Source organism: Cricetulus griseus, chromosome 5, assembly GCF_003668045.3.
Source record: "Cricetulus griseus strain 17A/GY chromosome 5, alternate assembly CriGri-PICRH-1.0, whole genome shotgun sequence".
Lineage (NCBI taxonomy): Eukaryota > Metazoa > Chordata > Mammalia > Rodentia > Cricetidae > Cricetulus > Cricetulus griseus.
In genome coordinates this window covers 52,979,683-52,996,829 of record NC_048598.1, presented here as the reverse complement: position 1 = coordinate 52,996,829, position 17,147 = coordinate 52,979,683, and the positions used below count along the sequence as shown (strand labels likewise).

At 39.3% G+C, this 17,147-nt stretch overlaps 1 protein-coding gene across 2 annotated transcripts in view; it reads right to left on the bottom strand.

Annotated features, from left to right (window-relative positions):
• Camsap2 (calmodulin regulated spectrin associated protein family member 2) overlaps positions 1–17,147 on the bottom strand; it is an 88,816-nt gene that overhangs the window by 10,466 nt on the left and 61,203 nt on the right. For both annotated transcript variants that reach the window (XM_027417480.2, XM_027417481.2), the window contains 5 exons: positions 11,688–11,781; positions 9,817–9,910; positions 5,642–5,676; positions 4,827–4,896; positions 2,301–4,509 (listed from right to left, as the gene is read on the bottom strand). In XM_027417480.2, the coding sequence (XP_027273281.1) occupies positions 2,301–4,509; positions 4,827–4,896; positions 5,642–5,676; positions 9,817–9,910; positions 11,688–11,781 (2,502 nt within the window). The remainder of the gene's footprint in view (positions 1–2,300; positions 4,510–4,826; positions 4,897–5,641; positions 5,677–9,816; positions 9,911–11,687; positions 11,782–17,147) is intronic.

Here is a 17,147-nt window from a genome sequence, read left to right as displayed (position 1 = left end):
GTGGCTAATACATTTGCATCACGATGCTAGACATGGCAGGTATTAAGTCACATGGGGAAGAGGCACTGTGGCCTCTTGCTTCACAAGGGAGCCCAGAGACAGATCTCATGATGAATAGAAAAAGCCAGATGATATCACTGAACCCATAGGCTCAAACATGCATTTCTGTATCTACCAAACTATACACACTACACAATGCCCTGGGTAAAAAAGAACTAGTCCCCTGGGTATTCACAGTCTAAGTGAAAGAGGAAACTGAAAACTCTGGATTATAAGTACATTGTCAGTAATATGCAGGATGCCACAGAGACACAGGTGGACACATTAACTAATCAAGGAAGCAAGAAAAGTCTTAGAAGAAACAGAGGTAAAGAACAGTAGTTCCAGAGCAGTGGCTCGCAGAACCTTCCTGATTCTGTGAACCTTTAGCACAGTCCCTCATGCTGTGGTGACTCTTGACCATAAAGTTATTTCATTGCTACTTCTCAACTGTAATTTTGCTACTGTTACGAATCATAATGTAAATATCTGATATGCAGGACATCTGATATTCAACCCCTTTGGGGGTCATGGCCCACAAGTTGAGAACCTCCGGCCTAGAAAGTATAAGGAAGAGTCTAGACAAGCAGGTATGGGTTATTCTGCCCAAGTCCCTGGGCTGTGCTGAGATTTATAAACACTTGCCCAGAATGCCTGAGGACGTAGGATCACTCTCCAGTACCACATTTAGATATAAATAAGGATCCTCCAGTGGAGCCTGGCTCTTGGAGACAATTAGTACCAGGATGGTACGAGTAAAGTTAAGAAATTATACCCACATCCAAGAGATGACCTTTGGGGCAGTGAGGACATGAAATGAACAGGATGGAAAAGAAATGAAGGTACGGACGGATGCCTAGCTCATGTTGAAGATCCTTCTGTCCCATTTTCCTTTCTGGGCAAGGAACAAAGGTACCAAAAGACTTTAACCTTGCACATAAAACTTTGCTGTGTTAATATCTATAGTAGCAGTCCATTAAAAAACAAAACAAAAAAAAAACCAAAAAGCGGTAGTTTTACATGATTAAGAGACAAAACATGACTTATATCCAAATTTCTAAATGCTGAGAGAGGCCTAAAGGACGAACATCCTGAGATAAAATTTAAAATAATCACAACATTAAAACTACCACAGCCTCACAGTGATGTTTCTTCCCATTTGCTACTGCACACTTCACCTAAATCTTAAATTCTTAAGCTGTGCTGCCGGGTCTGTTTTTCTAGTGACGCCTGCCCTGTGCAGCTTTACAGGGTCAGAGGTAACAGTTCATGAAAGAAAGAAGTATGAACGGCACATGTTTCTAACTGTGAAAAACATAACCTTCCATGTGGTAATTTAGGAAACTACAAAGATGAAGAAAATGGATGATTGAGGAGGAAAAAAACCTTTAATATTACTAAGGTTTTATTTATAAATTCTGAGATCTTTACGATCAAGAAATCATACTGTCTAGGCTCTGTCATTTATCTGGCTGAAGTACTATCTGACTACTGTTACCTAACAGCAATAATAAGATTAAGATTTATATTCCTAATCTGTACAGATACAAGATTAGAGATCACCTGTCTTAACAAGAAATCTGAAACACACATTTCCAGTTACAGAAAACAAACTATGGTCTACGAGACAGTATAATTAGGTAACACCATGGACTGTATCCATCTTTCTTCAAACTGTCTTTAAAGGAGTCTTTTCAGGGGCGGACAGTATAGCTGGTGGCAAAGTTCTGCCCAGCATGCAAGGCCTTGGCTTTGGTTCCCTGAAAAAGAGACCTGTATCTTAATGATAATATCAAACTACTACATATTTTTACAAATGTTTGACTTTGCCTGGTCCATATCTGATAAGTTTGTAAAACTCAAAAGATATTATGAATAAAAAATGCTAAAACCTTAAAATATATTTATATACGATGCAATATGAGTACTTTTACCAACTGGGAATAGGTGAATTCTTAAAAGGGCTTTGATAAAAGTGAGAAGGGGAGGTAGGGAACCATATAACATAATTTAAATGCATGCATTCATGACTGTGGTAGAGGACTGCAGCTCAAGTCCACACTGGACTACGGTTGCAGGAACCATGGTGTGCCTTGGTACTTCTATAGGACAAGGCAGGGTTTGCCTAGACACGTTCCGGGAGCAATGGCTCACTTGTACTAAAGAGATTGTTTCTGAAGAAGTAAATATATCAACTCAGAAAACATGCAGGTACCCATGCTAAGAGGATGCTCCAAACTATCTGGATTGGTTATCGTTACCTTAAAAAAGAATCCACAGCATACTTTCTGGTCATCGTCACATTGTTCTTTATCGCTCTCTCCACCATAGTTTTCAACAGATACATCAGCCTTTTCAGGGGGCTTCAAATCTGACAGAGAAACTTCAATGAGATTGACATTTTTAGGAGCGCTGGGTGGGAAAACAGGTTTAGGAGGTGGATCTGTGGGCTGGCTCAACTGGTCCTCATTTGGTGTCACACACACCGTCTCTGTGATGGGCTGTGATAAGACTTCAGAAACTGTTGACTCAACAGGTTTAATCTCCTTCTCCCCAGGATTACGGTCACATGGTTCCAACGTTCCTTTGCACTCGGATGGCTCCTTTTTAATCTCTTTTGGTTTGGGCTCTTTTAATTGAGGCTCTCCATCATCACCAAAACATACAAATGACCGTGTCTGAATGGGGACCTGACTGGGTGAAAACCTCCTTAACCGAGGGAGACTATCCACAGACCGAGGAGGCGTCAAGGTTCGATTCAAAGGAGTTATTTTTAATTCATTTGGCCTTGGAGTCCTTTGATTTTTAACAGAAAAAGATGCACTTTTCCTGTTGGAAGACTGTGGAGACGGATGAGTGGGGCGTGGGGAGTCAGAGGAGAAGGGAGCAGCAGCTGATGACAGGCCTGCCTGTCTAGGCTTAAAATCACGGATCTGCTTCTGTGGAGAGGGTTGTGGAGGCGAAATCACCCAAGACTGCTGCTCTCTCATCTGCATTAACATCTCTTGCTGAAGGGACAGGCGTTGCATTTCTTGCTGTAGAAAATGCAGGGATGAATTTAGCTTTTCAATGGACTTGGTATATTCTAAAATTTCTCCTTCATTTAAATTCTCTTCTGAAGGACTTGCCAGGTTCCACTGCTTCTCGGGATCCACAGGCGTGGTTGGAGACTTCAGCCATTTTCCCTGAGGATTCTCCATGCTCTCCTTTATGTCTGCTAGAGACTTGCTCCTTTGTCCATCCATCTTCTGTGATTCCTTTTCTTTTGTTCGGTCAGTATACACTTTCTCATCCTCTGCACCCGCTGCTTCTTCTCGAAGAGGGGAAATCCCATCCCCTTTCTTTTTCACTACGGTTAGGAACGCTGTCCTTCCCATTTTCTGCCTCTGCCTAGTGAAAGCGGCTTCCATCTTCTTCTTCTGGGCTTCTATAGCACGTCTCTTTTCTTCTAGTCTCATCCTAAGCTGCACCACTTCAGAGGCCAACAGCTGGGTGGTGTCCCGCCCCTGGGCAATGCCTGTTTCTTCTGGAATCTGTGCCCAGGAAACTACATGAGGGATATTAAGTTCAGAGCCCTCTGGTGTAGTTTTTTGAGAACTGCTCCCACTGCTTTTCCCGTCAGTATGATTGAGCTTCCTGAACTTCTGCTCAGCAAAGCTGGTCATCTTCACTCCAGAGCTAGAGGAAGCACTGCTCCCTGGCTGAGACTTAGTGCTGATGGTACTTGGGCAAGGGCTCAGGGCTTCTCTGGGGTTGCTGGCTCTTATATCATAGTCTTGAAGAAATTTAGACGCGTCATCCATGTCAGAGTCTAAGCTAACAGTGTAATCTCTCAAGGAAGAGTCTTCGTCCATTGTTTCCGGAATGTCCTCTGAAGGAACATGAATGCCCGTGTCCACTTCTGTAGTGTCTGTTATGGGACTCAAGGCACCTTTTGTATCAGTTACATTATCAGGACTAGATTGATTTAGCTTGATATTTGAGTTTAGGATGCTCAGATCCTGACTATGAAGGAAGAAGCCATTAGCAATTTGATCTGGCCGAGGTGTATGAGGAGTTTTTTCAGTGTCATGAATTATTTGTAATGCTTCTTCAATGCTTGGTGTCTCGATCTGATTGCCAAACTCATCTAGAAGCACTCTATTTTGTAAAGCCCCATTAGGAAGCCTGTAGTGAGCACTCTCGTTAGAATTTAGTTCATTTGTATTAAGAGGCATGTAAGACTTGAGGTCAGTATGAGGGTCTACGTGAAGTTCTTCTTCAATGCCTTCTTCTTCTTCATCTTCGTCTTCTTCTCCATTCACGGGCTTGAAGGACAAGTTTTTCCTGATGTGTCTGGATGCACGGCTGTTGTTGAGAGTAAGCCCTTCATTACTAACAGAGCGGATGATCCCTCGGTTTGGAGTGGAACTCTGCGCACTGTCTTCTTTATCGAAAGAAATATCAAATGAAACACCATGCACTGATGTTCTAAAAAAGATGTAAAGACAAAATGTTTAAGAAACTGCAGGAAACAAATGATTTTAAAATAGCATTCAACAATTATTTGAAAGTCTATGCCCTTCTTGCATCTTTTGAAATCTTATTGACCTCAAGGTAAGATTGGACCATTTTACTACCTTTTAACTTAGTCTCTTTGACCTCTATCATACCCCTAAGTTACCCTTTTCAAAGTTAAGTCCTAATTAAAATTTTGATTTGACAGATTGGCTAATAACAACAACAAAAAAGCAGAGTGAGGTAAAACCAGCATTTCTGGTAGCGTGACTGCACTAATAACTGCTTACCTTTTCTCTTTAGGCCATGTTCCTATGAAGCCATCAACATAAGACATAGATGAAGACCTTCTAATTCCTCCTTCAAATGCAAGAAAGGAAAACACATTGAAAACACACATTTGACATGTTTGAGAGTTACTTCAAGGCACTAGAAAGGGGAACCTCAGCACCAACAATACAGCTTAGGGGAGGAGTGTGTGGTTCACAGCTAACAACTAACTAGCATGAGAGGCTCTGGGTTTAATCCCCAGTAAACTACCTCCCTGACAAGTAAGTATACACATGTAAAGAATTTTATTTTGTACAAACCAAGCAAACACATACATACATAGACTCGGGAGAGGCTCACAACAGTAATACTAGGAGATTTCGGCAGGAGGGTTAGTAGTTCAAGACTAATTTGGGTAATATATAGAGACCTCAAGAAAAATAAAAACAGGGCACGGTGGCACACCCCTATTATGAGGACATCCTGGTGCACACCTATATCCCTAGCACTCACAGATCAAGGCAGGAACATCAGACGTTCATGGTCATCTTTAGCCACATAAGGAGTTTGTGGCCAGTCTGGGCTATATAAGACTTGTCTCCAAAACAAAAGAAAAGCAAGCACAGGGAGGCAGCTCACTGGTACTGCACTTGCCTAGCATGTGACATCTGAGGTCCCTAATACCACAAACGGAGGGGGCATGTGGAGCTACAGACCACCCTTCATGTACATAACAGACATTTTTCAGAAGAAGATGTTTATATTTATTCTCACTTATTTTCCAGTTAGCCTACTTAAAATAGCATTTTCCTCATAAGCCTTTTCAATACATTACCTGAGGCTGAAGAACGAGCTTGGGGACGTGCATATCTAAAAGGCAAATGATGAGACTGTAAATATAGCTCCTTCTCAATGCACTGCATTATATATATATATATATATATATATATATATATATATATACACACACACATATACATACACACACACACACACACACTTCTCTTTATACACACACACTTTTATAAAAAAATTTAAAGAAACAAGTTAAATGAAACCCATTAATTTACAGTATTTTAGGGAAATCTAAATGTCTAAAACCTTCTGTACAGTAAAATCCCACAGAAGACCCTGCCAAGCCTCTCAGCATAGCCTGGGTCTCTAGACCTCCAACCCCAATGACAGTGAGCTCCACCTTGAAGCCTTCTTCATAAAGACATGAGGCTTTCCTGTTACCTCTCACCCAACTCTGCTCTGTTTCAATAAACACAGGGAACTGACAATAAACACTGTCTTCTCAAGTGACAGTGATAACTGGTTCAACCAAGATACACTCTTAGTCCTCTTTTGGAGTTTTTATCTGCCATGTTCTGCTGGCATCAAGTGAAGGTACACATCCCATCCCCAGGTGCTGGAAGTCAGGGATGAGAGGCAGCATCTCCACTCACTCAATCACACCGTCTTTGAACTCATATAAACTCAGACTCTGAACAAGCCAGCAGATTCAGAGTCAGGATCAATGCTGTGCTTAATCAATGAGCTCTGATAGAGTGCAGCAATACTGAAGAATTATCTGTCCAAAACAAATGCACTCTGGGGTCTCTGAATCTTTCTCTCTAGTATGTGCAGCTTGTCCGCTCAGTTTATTTGTAGTCACTTGTTAGGACTGTCAATAGACACAGACAGTTTCCAAGCATGTCTGTGATATCCCTCCTCCTAAATATGTTCCACAGCTTATATATACCAGAGAAGCTAATCCTGAATACAAGGAAACTGGTTATATTAAAATGTGTTCATTTGTGCCAGGCGTTGGTGGTGCACGCCTTTAATCCCAGCACTCGGGAGGCAGAGGCAGGAGGATCTCTGTGAGTTCAAGGCCAGCCTGGTGAGTGAGTCCCAGGATAGGCTCCAAAGCTACACAGAGAAACCCTGTCTAGAAAAACAAACAAACAAACAAAAGTGTTTATTCTTTTCTTCTTCCCCAAATAATGGCTACAATGATAAAAAGCTGGTTAACTGTCTCATTTTGAAACTCTCACAGAGGGTTTGGTGTTGTACACTCCTGAGTCAGCTAGGAGTCTAGGAGGTGGGGCACCTGCTGGGCCTGCCTTTTGCTGTGCCTGCCTTCATTTTACTTATAAGGCCTTTTTTCTAGGTGTAGTAACACCTGTACATAGGTCCACATTATTCCCAGGGAGAGGGAAAATGATCCAATCCCTACTCGAAAGTTCTAGGAAGTGTGGTTGGAGAGATGGCTCAGCGGTTAAGAACACTGGTTGCTCTTTCAGAGGACCAGGGTTCAGTTCCTAGCATCCACATGACAGCTCACAACTGTCTGTAACTCCCATTCTAGAGGATCCAAAACCTTCACACAGACACACATGCAGTCAAAACATCAATGCACATAAAGTAAAAGTAAGTCATTAAAAAATTCTATGAAGGATCATGTGGAGACTTATGGAAGTAGAGTGCCTAGAAGCCTAGGATGACAGTAGACAGCAACTCCTCAAGGGGAAGGATTTAAAATCTACCTGGGTTATCAGGGTTCTCCTAGAAAAGAGAGAAAAAGTAGTTCCTGGCGTATCTAACATAAAAGAGATGAGTCTCCACAGGACCCAAGCTTCATTTTCCCAGGGTCAGAGACACAGGGCACTGTTCACTCAGATACCGGTCCTGATCATGACCAAATAATCTAATCTCGAAGCTTCACTGTTCACTTTTGAATGGAAGTAGACAGAGCATGGGAATGATGACCCAGAATGTGAATATCTTCTACACTTTCAAGGAAAGAAATGTAGTCAATCAGCAAAGCTTCGGGGAAACTATGTTTGGAAAGACACCCTTAGGGAAAAATACACAGCAGTCCCTAGATGAAGCTACACACATACCTGTTCCTTTCTTCCTTTTCTTAGGTGCTGGAGGTCGAACCCTTGCACACACCAAGCAAGCATTCTATACCTGAGTGATATCCCCAACACTAGATCAATAGTACTTTATAACTTAACCCTTCTGCACTAAATTGTGAGCCAGGTACAGAATAGAAACTTAATGAGTAGCAAAAAGATTCACAGCAGTAAGCTGGAGGCTAAGGAGAGGAAACCTCTTTAGTTTTGAAGAAATGCATTACAGACACCAGGAAGCTCACAAAGATAGGAAATACAGAGGAAATGGGGCACTCTAAGTCAGGCAAACTCTGAAAGTTCATGAACACACACTTGACAAAAGCTTCTTACATGACAGTAAGTAGCAGCTTCAGAATAAGTTTTTATTTTTATATAATTAGGCCAAGAATTAATACAAAGACTACTTTGAAGGTTTTGCCCATCCCTTTTTAAAATGTATTTTTAATAGATCTCCTTGACTTTCCAGAACCCCACAAAGCACAGAATAAGATTGGTTAGGGAGTCTAAAGTTAATATAAATGCCAAGCTGCAATAAACACAAATGAAAAGGTAAGGCTGGGTGTAGGGGTACACACTACTCATCTCAGCACACGGGAGGCAGGGGCAGGGGCAGGGGCAGGGGCAGGGCACCTCTGTGAATCAGTGGGAGCCTGGTCTACAGGGTCCCAGGACAGCCAGAGCTATATAATACGACCCTTTCAAAAAAAAAAAAAAAAAAGACGGAAGGAGGGAGGAAAGGAAAGGAAGGGAGGGAGGGAGGGAGGGAGGGAGGGAGAGAGGGAGGGAAGGCAACTTATAGATTCTGCCTAAAATTTTTTTTCGCTGTTAGAAGTGGTGGCGCACACCTTTAATCCCAGCACTCAGGAGGCAGAGGATCCCTGAGTTCAAGACCAGCCTGGTCTACAGAGCCAGGGTTACACAGAGAAAAACCAAATACATAAAGGAAGAAAAATTTTAAACTAACAAATGACTTTATCAGATATGTGGGTTAGTAGTCAGGATATCCTAATATTAATTAGGACACTCTTTACTTTCTTTTATTTATTTATTTATTTACACTCTTTACTCCTATGTTAAAGACTACAGCATGCAATAAAGATTCAATGTCATATTTATTTAATTGCTACTTCTCAAGAATTAGGTAACTAGAAAACAAAGTTTGGTTTGTTGTGTGTGACAGGTGACTTGAATGAGAAAAAGAAAGAAGGCTCCCACTGACATCTGAATAGTTGGGGCCCCAGCTGCAGTCAGGGAGGCTTTGGGATTTCCAGGAGGGCAGTCTTGCTGGAGGAAGTGCGTCACTGGGGTGGGCTTTGCGGGCTGGAAGCCCTTCACCACCTGTAGTTTACTCTTTCTGCTTTGTGTTTGCAGTTGAGGATGACAGCCTTATGCTTCTTGCTCTGGCTACCTGTTGCCATGCCTCCCCCATTCTGGACTCCCCTTTGGGAACCATAGCCAAAATAAACTCTTCCTTCAATTGCTTTTGGCCATGGTGTTTTAACACAGCAACAACAACAACAACTACAACAATAACTAGTATAAGTGGGGGAGACCTGTTTCAAAGTTTTGGGTGTTTTTTTGGTTTTTTTTTTTGTTTTTTGTTTTTTTAATAATAGGAAAATAAAAAAATCCAGGGCTAGCAAGATAAGATAGCTCAGCAAGTAAAGGTACTTTTTTGCTCCCCAGAAGGAGTGAACTGACCTTACAAATTATTAACCAATCATATGGGCTCATTCATAAATAAATGCAGTTAAGAAGTAAAAATTCAGACATAATTTTAAAAGTTCCCTGAGGCCTAAGAATCACTTATCAGATATTTTTCCAGTTATACTATTAAATAAGTCTCAATTGTAGGAATAATGTAGCACAGGTTTAATTTTAGGTTTTTTATTCAGAACTTAGAATCATTTCTCTCAATTTATGAAATACCCATTTAAATATAAATTTCAATAACTTTTAAATTAAAATAGGCTGTAGTAAGAGAAGGTAATTGTAACTTAATTTATAAATCCAACTACAAAACTAAAAAACCTATTTTTAATGTCAAAATATGATCTGATTTCATTAGAAATTAACATGGAAATGGTGAAGACATTGTGGACTCTACCTTGAGGTGAAGTCAGAACTAGATGAATTATCCATGATGTTTCTTTTGGCAGCATTCAAGACAGGGACTGATGGCACATCTTTCACAGGTTCAGCTGGAATAAAGGATAAAACTTCAAAACTGTATGTTCAATTTATTTTGAACACTGTTTCAGACATTCTGAGCCTTAGTAATCATTTAAATTTTACTTTATATTTTCCTCATACTTACAGAGTAGTCATGGTTCTCTCCCCACCCACTCTGTGCTGGGGATCAAGCCTAGGACCCCAGAACTGCCCTGGTTCTCTTGAAATAACTCCTTATAACAGAAATGTACCCTTAAATCATTTCCATGGGTCAAAAGAATTTCTTGATATAATCTGACTTTTAAAATTTCACTTAAGGCTAATGGGAGGAAGTACCATAAAATAAATGCATTCAAAACAAGGTCAAACCTGAGTACTTAATCTTGTGAAAGTTTTCATGAAATTTTACACACACCAGGTCAGTTTCAGTTTTGGTTTTTATGAAATAGCTGGTAATTTGGTAGTTAATTAAAGACAGAATTTCACTGGAAAAAAAACCCCACTATATCTAGCTTCCATACTTGTAAGTAATTCTAGGGGGAAACAACTTGGTTTTGACTGATGTTTAATGCAAAAGCTTTGTTTTTTGAGTGCTGGGCTTCACAGATGAAATCACAAAAAGTGCAAGTAAAAAGTCACACTAATTGCAAAATAATGTATACATACTGGTTATGACAATTATTAAAGGTAAGAGATCCTCATGAATGGCCTTAAGGATCTCAACTTCCTTCAAGGTACTATTTATTATCTACTGTTCAGTATTCAGAATCTGGTTTAAGTGGTATTGAGACACCAGGATAGATAGAATACAAATGATCTCATACTGCACAGACTCTTCCCGAGATCAGCAAACTTTATAAAGTAAGCTCAGACCCACCAGAATGATGTGCCTTTCTTTAGTGATTAGACCCTCACTCCGCTTTGTTCCTAAACTTTTTTCCTCCTTTTTATCTCTGGGAAGGTAGAGGTTAACTACAGCAATTAGAAAAAGGAAGTTGAGCCAAGGAAAGCTGCTAAGTAGCCAGGAAACAGAGCAATCACATTTTGTACTGGGTACAGGAGCCACTGTAGCAGGAAGAAGTAGCCCCATAATTTTTGCTGGAATAAAGTTCTAAGCTTAGAAGAAATGCTAAACTTAGAATCATTTTTCCCTTGTAGGAGTATGTGTTTGACTTGAAAATAAAAGCCAGTTTTACTGTGCTAAACATGGCATTTGTGCTAGAAAAAAAAAAAATCCAGAAGGAATTCTTTTTTGTTTTTTTGTTTTTTTGTTTTTTTTGCTTTCTGACAGTGATGAAGCTTGAACCCAAGGCTGTGTGCAAGCTGGGCAAGTACTCCACCACTAAGCTGGGTTCCCAGCCTCTGCCAGCAATTCAGTCTTTACAACAGCACTCTTATTTCTTTTAATTTTATCATAATTACACTGTAATAACAAAGGCTACTAATTTAAAAAATATATCTACAAAGTATTTTATGGTTTAACAAAAATCAATTAGGTCAAGTCCTAATGTGAGTGGAGTTTGGGTAAGATACTGTTAAAAATGAAGAATCTAATAGGAAATAAAAACTATGGATAGGAACAAAAGAAAGCAAGAAGTATACAGCACCCAGTTAACACTAAAAGTTCCATACCATGAGATGTCAAATACAGGGAATGTTTTCAGTTTCTTGAAGATAATTTGGTGCCGTAACTAATAAAACATTTAGACTCTTATTAAGGATAACAGCTGGAATCTAAAATAACAACAAGCTTCTATCTAAAAGAATAACCAGATGAGATATATAAAGATTACAAAGATTGATTACCTCCTTGTGGACGAACAACACGTGGCTGTACAAATGATGGCTTCACAACTTCAAACCACCAGAAGAGTTCTGCCATGAACACCAAATAATTACTCTATATAAGAGAGTTAAGAAAATTAAAAGAAGCCCTAAGTCAAATCAGCCACAGTGATAAACACATATGCTTTATCCTCTCAAATACAGATTTGAATTCTACTCATTCACTGTTAAAAATATTCACTATGCTGTATTAAACCTGGTGTACAAAGTTTAGCACCTGTAAACACACATTCAGATCTCTGATACTTTGTTTTATAGGTTACAGCAAATCTCTCAGGCATCACTATCTCTAGCTATGTAGAACTCTGAGATAACAAATGTCCTTTTCTTTCAGTGTAAATACAAATAGCATAAAGAGCATTTTCCATTAAAAAAAGAATTTTTTGAAAAGTAATTAAATATGTAATTTAAATATTGTATCCATATTTGATAATGCTGAATTCAATAGTAATTCACATGCTGAGTGATATCAACCCTACAGATTAATATGATTAAAATAATCTTGAAATGTATAAAAACATTGTCTTTATCATTTAATGCATCCTTCTAAGTTTGAAAACATTAATGATAACAATCTTTTATATTTATACTTGAAAACACAAATAATTCTTTAAATAGCTTAAAGGAATTCTCAAAAGCATACTTCTAAAGGACTACACATATAATATGTAACTACTTATACACATACATATATATGGTTTGGGTTTTTATTTTTTCTTTGTTTTTCTGAGACAGAGTTTTGAAAACTGAGCAGTGTCATTTAGATGTGCCCCTACTGTACTAGAATAATAAGGTTTATACGTTAAAATACATACGAAAGATAATTTCAATTTTAGGTATTTAATATATTTCTAAAAGTAGCACTATACAAAACCTGTTTTCCTCATTGTGTCTATTATCTCTGGAAATATGGGGTGTTTTCTGATGTCTTGCCTTCTGCTTATCTGCTAATTTTGAACAATGCTCAAGGCACCAAACATACTTCTTTAGATACATACATAAACATAGTTCCTTGGATTTCATCACCTGGATTTTTGTCATATTTAAGCTGGTAATGTTCACATAGTCACCTGCCATCTTAGAGGGCAAAAAAAAGCAAAAGAGTCAAAGATGTCTCCAAGGTCTCTGTTTGAGCAACTGTTACTGCCACTTAATAAAATGAAGATTACTGGGAGAAAAGGTAATGAAAGGGACATCTCTGATACTTTCCCTAAACATCTCACTGGACTTGAAAGTAGGGGCACGAGGCATTGTGGAGGGTGACAGAGCAAAAGACAAATAGAAAAGGTAGTTTTTCTACCTTACTCTCAGTATTTGTTTTCATTGTAAATTTCCAGGATATTCAGATGCTTAAAATCATTTGAAGCTATGAAAATTTGTACCTTCTTTTAAAACTGTGGCTTGGACAACACCTTGCCTTCTCACAGCTTTGCATTTCTAATTGTATTTATTACTCGGCCTTCCTTTAACTCTCTTCCACTGAAACGTAAGACCTCTCAGTAATCACCACGTCCTATTTCTCTTCACCCTCCGTTCTTACCATCTAATGAAGTTCCTTAAGGAAAGGCTCAAACTAATCCCGTGCTTCTTCCCTTCCTATGGCCTCGAGCACTGTAGTCTCATGCTGAACCATCACTCCCCAGAACTCTACTGGTTCCGGTGACCCTGAACTTCACTTTACTGACTCTCAGAACTACAATGCTCCGGACTTTTCTTCTCTTTGTCCATCCACTGCTGAGTGAACCCTAGCACACTGACTGCACTTACATACAAAATGGTCCACAGAGCATTTGCCTTTATAAATCTCAAAGGCCAAAACTGAAACAGCGATCCTCTCCATAAAGTGATCTTATTCCAGTTTATCTACCGGGGGCATTTCTATTCCAGAGACCCCCAGCCAGGCACTAAGCAGAGAGAGAGAGACCTTAGAACACCCATCCCTAAGAGGGATGTCTCTATCAAATCTCTCCCTCGGGGAACCCCACAGAAGAGGAGGTGGAGAAAGAGTGTAAGAGCCAGAGCAGACAGAGACACCACAACAAGACTCCCTGCATCAGTATGACTGACACACACATGAACTCACAGACTGAGATAGGATGCACAGGGCCTGCACAGGTCTGCGCCAGTTGGGGTCCTGGAGCTCAAAGAAGTGGGCACATTCCCATTCCTAACCCAGAAGCTCTGTCTTGTAAGATAACCACTTACAGATGAAAATTTAGTTTTCTCCAAGGAAGTCTCATTGGGAAAACAAATCACTCTTAAGGGTAGGCTGCATGCCTAGCCATAGACAGCTAACAGAAAACGAACTCAACAGGACCTTTGGACCCCTGTCTCATAATGTGTGTCAGAGCCCTTCCTTCCTTTTTAAAATTTTATCTTATTATTTAAAGTACACACACACACACACACACACACACACACACACACACACACACACACAAAATATCATTATACCTATACCTTTTTAAATAATCTTTACCATATATCTCCTAAAACCAAGGGATAAACTTTGTTAAGTACTGGGGCTAGGTTCTGCCCTGCTAGCACAGTTAACTAGGAGCTGACTTTATCTTCTGAAAAAGAAAAAGAAAAAAAAAAGCCTCTTATATATGCAGTAGTTATCTGTCCACAGAAAAGCAGTATTTATTTTTAAGGACCTTGTTATGAATTGTCCTAATAACATAATGGCAAAAATTGGCCACAAGATGGCAGAGCAGGAAGAAATTTTTCTGGTAACTAAACTGGAGATTATTTCATTATAAAATTATGGTTAAATGACAAATTCCAGAAATGGTACAACATTAATTTAAAATCATCTTTCCCCAGTTTACATTGAGACAGAACGTCACTATGTAGTCCTGGCTGGCCTGTAACTCTTTATGAAGATCAGCCTGTCTGTACTTTCCGTGTGAAGAAGGGGTTAAAGGTATCCATCACCACACCTGACCTACATTTAAATATATGTAGCATGTGTCTGCATGTGGTTCATGCATGTGAGCACAGACGCCTGTGGAAACCAGAATATGGTGTCAGAAGTTACGGGAAGTTGTGAGCCAGGGGTACTAGGAACTGAACTCAGGTCCTCTGGAAGAGTAGTAGATGCTTTTAACCTCTGAGCTATATCTTCAACCCCTACTTCTTTTAGTCAAGAAGGTCAGATACATCTACATACTTAAACAGTGAAAACAACACAGATTATATAAAATGAAGAAGTCCAGTGAAGCTTAACGCCTTCTCCCATATCCAGTACCACATTCAGAAGGAATTACTTCTGTTTTATATTTATCCTAAAGACCCCTTTTGTGAATCTACATAAAAGTTGGTTCTAGAACTTCATATAGATACCAAAGATTTAAAGACGTTTAAGCCCCTTATGTAAGATCGTGCAGTATACACATAGAACCTATGTACTCTGCCATGGGAGGAGTTGGCTTTCTCTCTCCACAAGGTGAGTCCTGGGGATCAAATTCAGGGTGTCAGGCTTAGTAGTATGAGTTTTTACCAGCTGAGCCATCTCTCCAGCTCCCATAGGAGAGTTAATATCACCTCTATATTACATACTAGTAGTTACTATAATATATAAATAGTTACTACACTGAATTGTTTAGGGAATAATGTGTCTGTGGTTCTGAGTTTGATCCCTAGCCCTGAAGGGGGAGAAAAAAGAGGAGAAAGGTTTAAAATACACACACACACACACACACACACACACACACACACACACACACACACACACACACACAGTTATAGTATTCTTGTTGACTTTACCCTTACTTAACAATTGTCTTCTGGAGCTTTCTGTTTCAGCAAAAAACAACAAAACTCTCAACTACCTTCCTTTAAATGGGTCAATTATACTACAAAACATTTAAATTTATGCCTCTACTAAAATGGATCATTTCTAACTTTTCAACATCAGAAGCAGTCCTTTATGTGCCTTTCAACAGGGACTATCCCTTAAAAAAAAAAAATAGTCTATCAAATACACTGCAGAGGAGCTAGTCTCCAACTAGGACACAGCCTGACCCTTCAATGCCTTTTGGGTGGTGTTTAGGATCCAGTACAGGAACTTGCCCAGGCAATGCCCACAGTTCTCTAAAGCAGCCACATCCCAGTTTGTACTTCTACAAGAAGAAAAAGCAGTGCTCATTTCCCATACATTCCTAAACACCACTATTAAAAGTTAAAGTGAAAATGAGGTGCCAGCAACATGAGCCAAGCAACTCCCTAGAGTTCAGAGCCTTAAAATAGTATGCTAAATTCAAACTTGTAATTGTGATAATTAAGCAAAGAATGCAGAGCATAAACAAAGACATTTTGTTGACAATTATTTAGTTTAAATAAGTAAGTTGACTTAAGGAAATGTTTTTATATTTGCATCATGCTCAAAATGATCTAAATATCAGGATTATTTGGTTTATTGAAAGTCTATATTCTGTTCTCCAAAATGGACAGGAAGGAACACTACCAAAATCTATAGCAATTTTAAAACAAATATAGATCTTAGGTGTATGACAACTTTCCATCTCATATTACAGAAGTAGCGCTTATATTTTATAGAAAAGTCATTAGGAAGATATACAGGAAATAATGGTGTAGTGAACCTTCAGAATTGATTAATCAAGGTTTCTCTTTTGATGTGTCAGAGTAAGGAGTGAGTACCATTTGAGTCACGGGGACTAGTGCCTCATTTGGAAATGATTTTATCATTGGCTCTATCTTCTGCCTTTTGGAGATCCTGAAATGGACAAAGGAAAAACAGGAGATACTAGAGAATAAGAATTCTAAGTGTAAGGCACTAGCATAGTCAGGAGAGCTCTTTAGCACTTCCAAGTAGGATTAGCACTGGAACTCTGACTAGACTCAACAGAAAATTGTTACCTCTGAGCCAAACTTCTAAGTTAAACTAAACATATTATAAGATCACTTATTCCTAAGGCTTTGAAACTGAAGTAGGACATGGAGTGACAAAATTATCACATTGTTACAATGGCCAAATTACTGAAGTGATCTACAGATTCAATGTAAACCTTATTAAAGTTCCAATGACACTCCTTACAGAACTAGAAAAAACAATCCTGAAAGTCATGCGGAAGCCTCCGAACCCAGAAGAGCCAAAGTAAATGTGGGCAAAAAGAGTTTTGACATCTGATTTAAAAATCGACCAAAGAGGCTAAAGATGGCTCAGCAGGGCACAGTGGACCCAAGGCTGGATCCCCAGACCCTACATAAAAGCTACATATACACACATCCCAAAATACACACACACACACACACACACACACACACACACACACATGCATACCAAAGTGTTTCATTTGGTTCTCTAATTAAAAATTCTTCATGAAAATGAAACTCCAAGACTGTTTTTGTTTGCTGTTTATTTGATAGATGTTTCATTATGTCTCCAGGCATGAATCC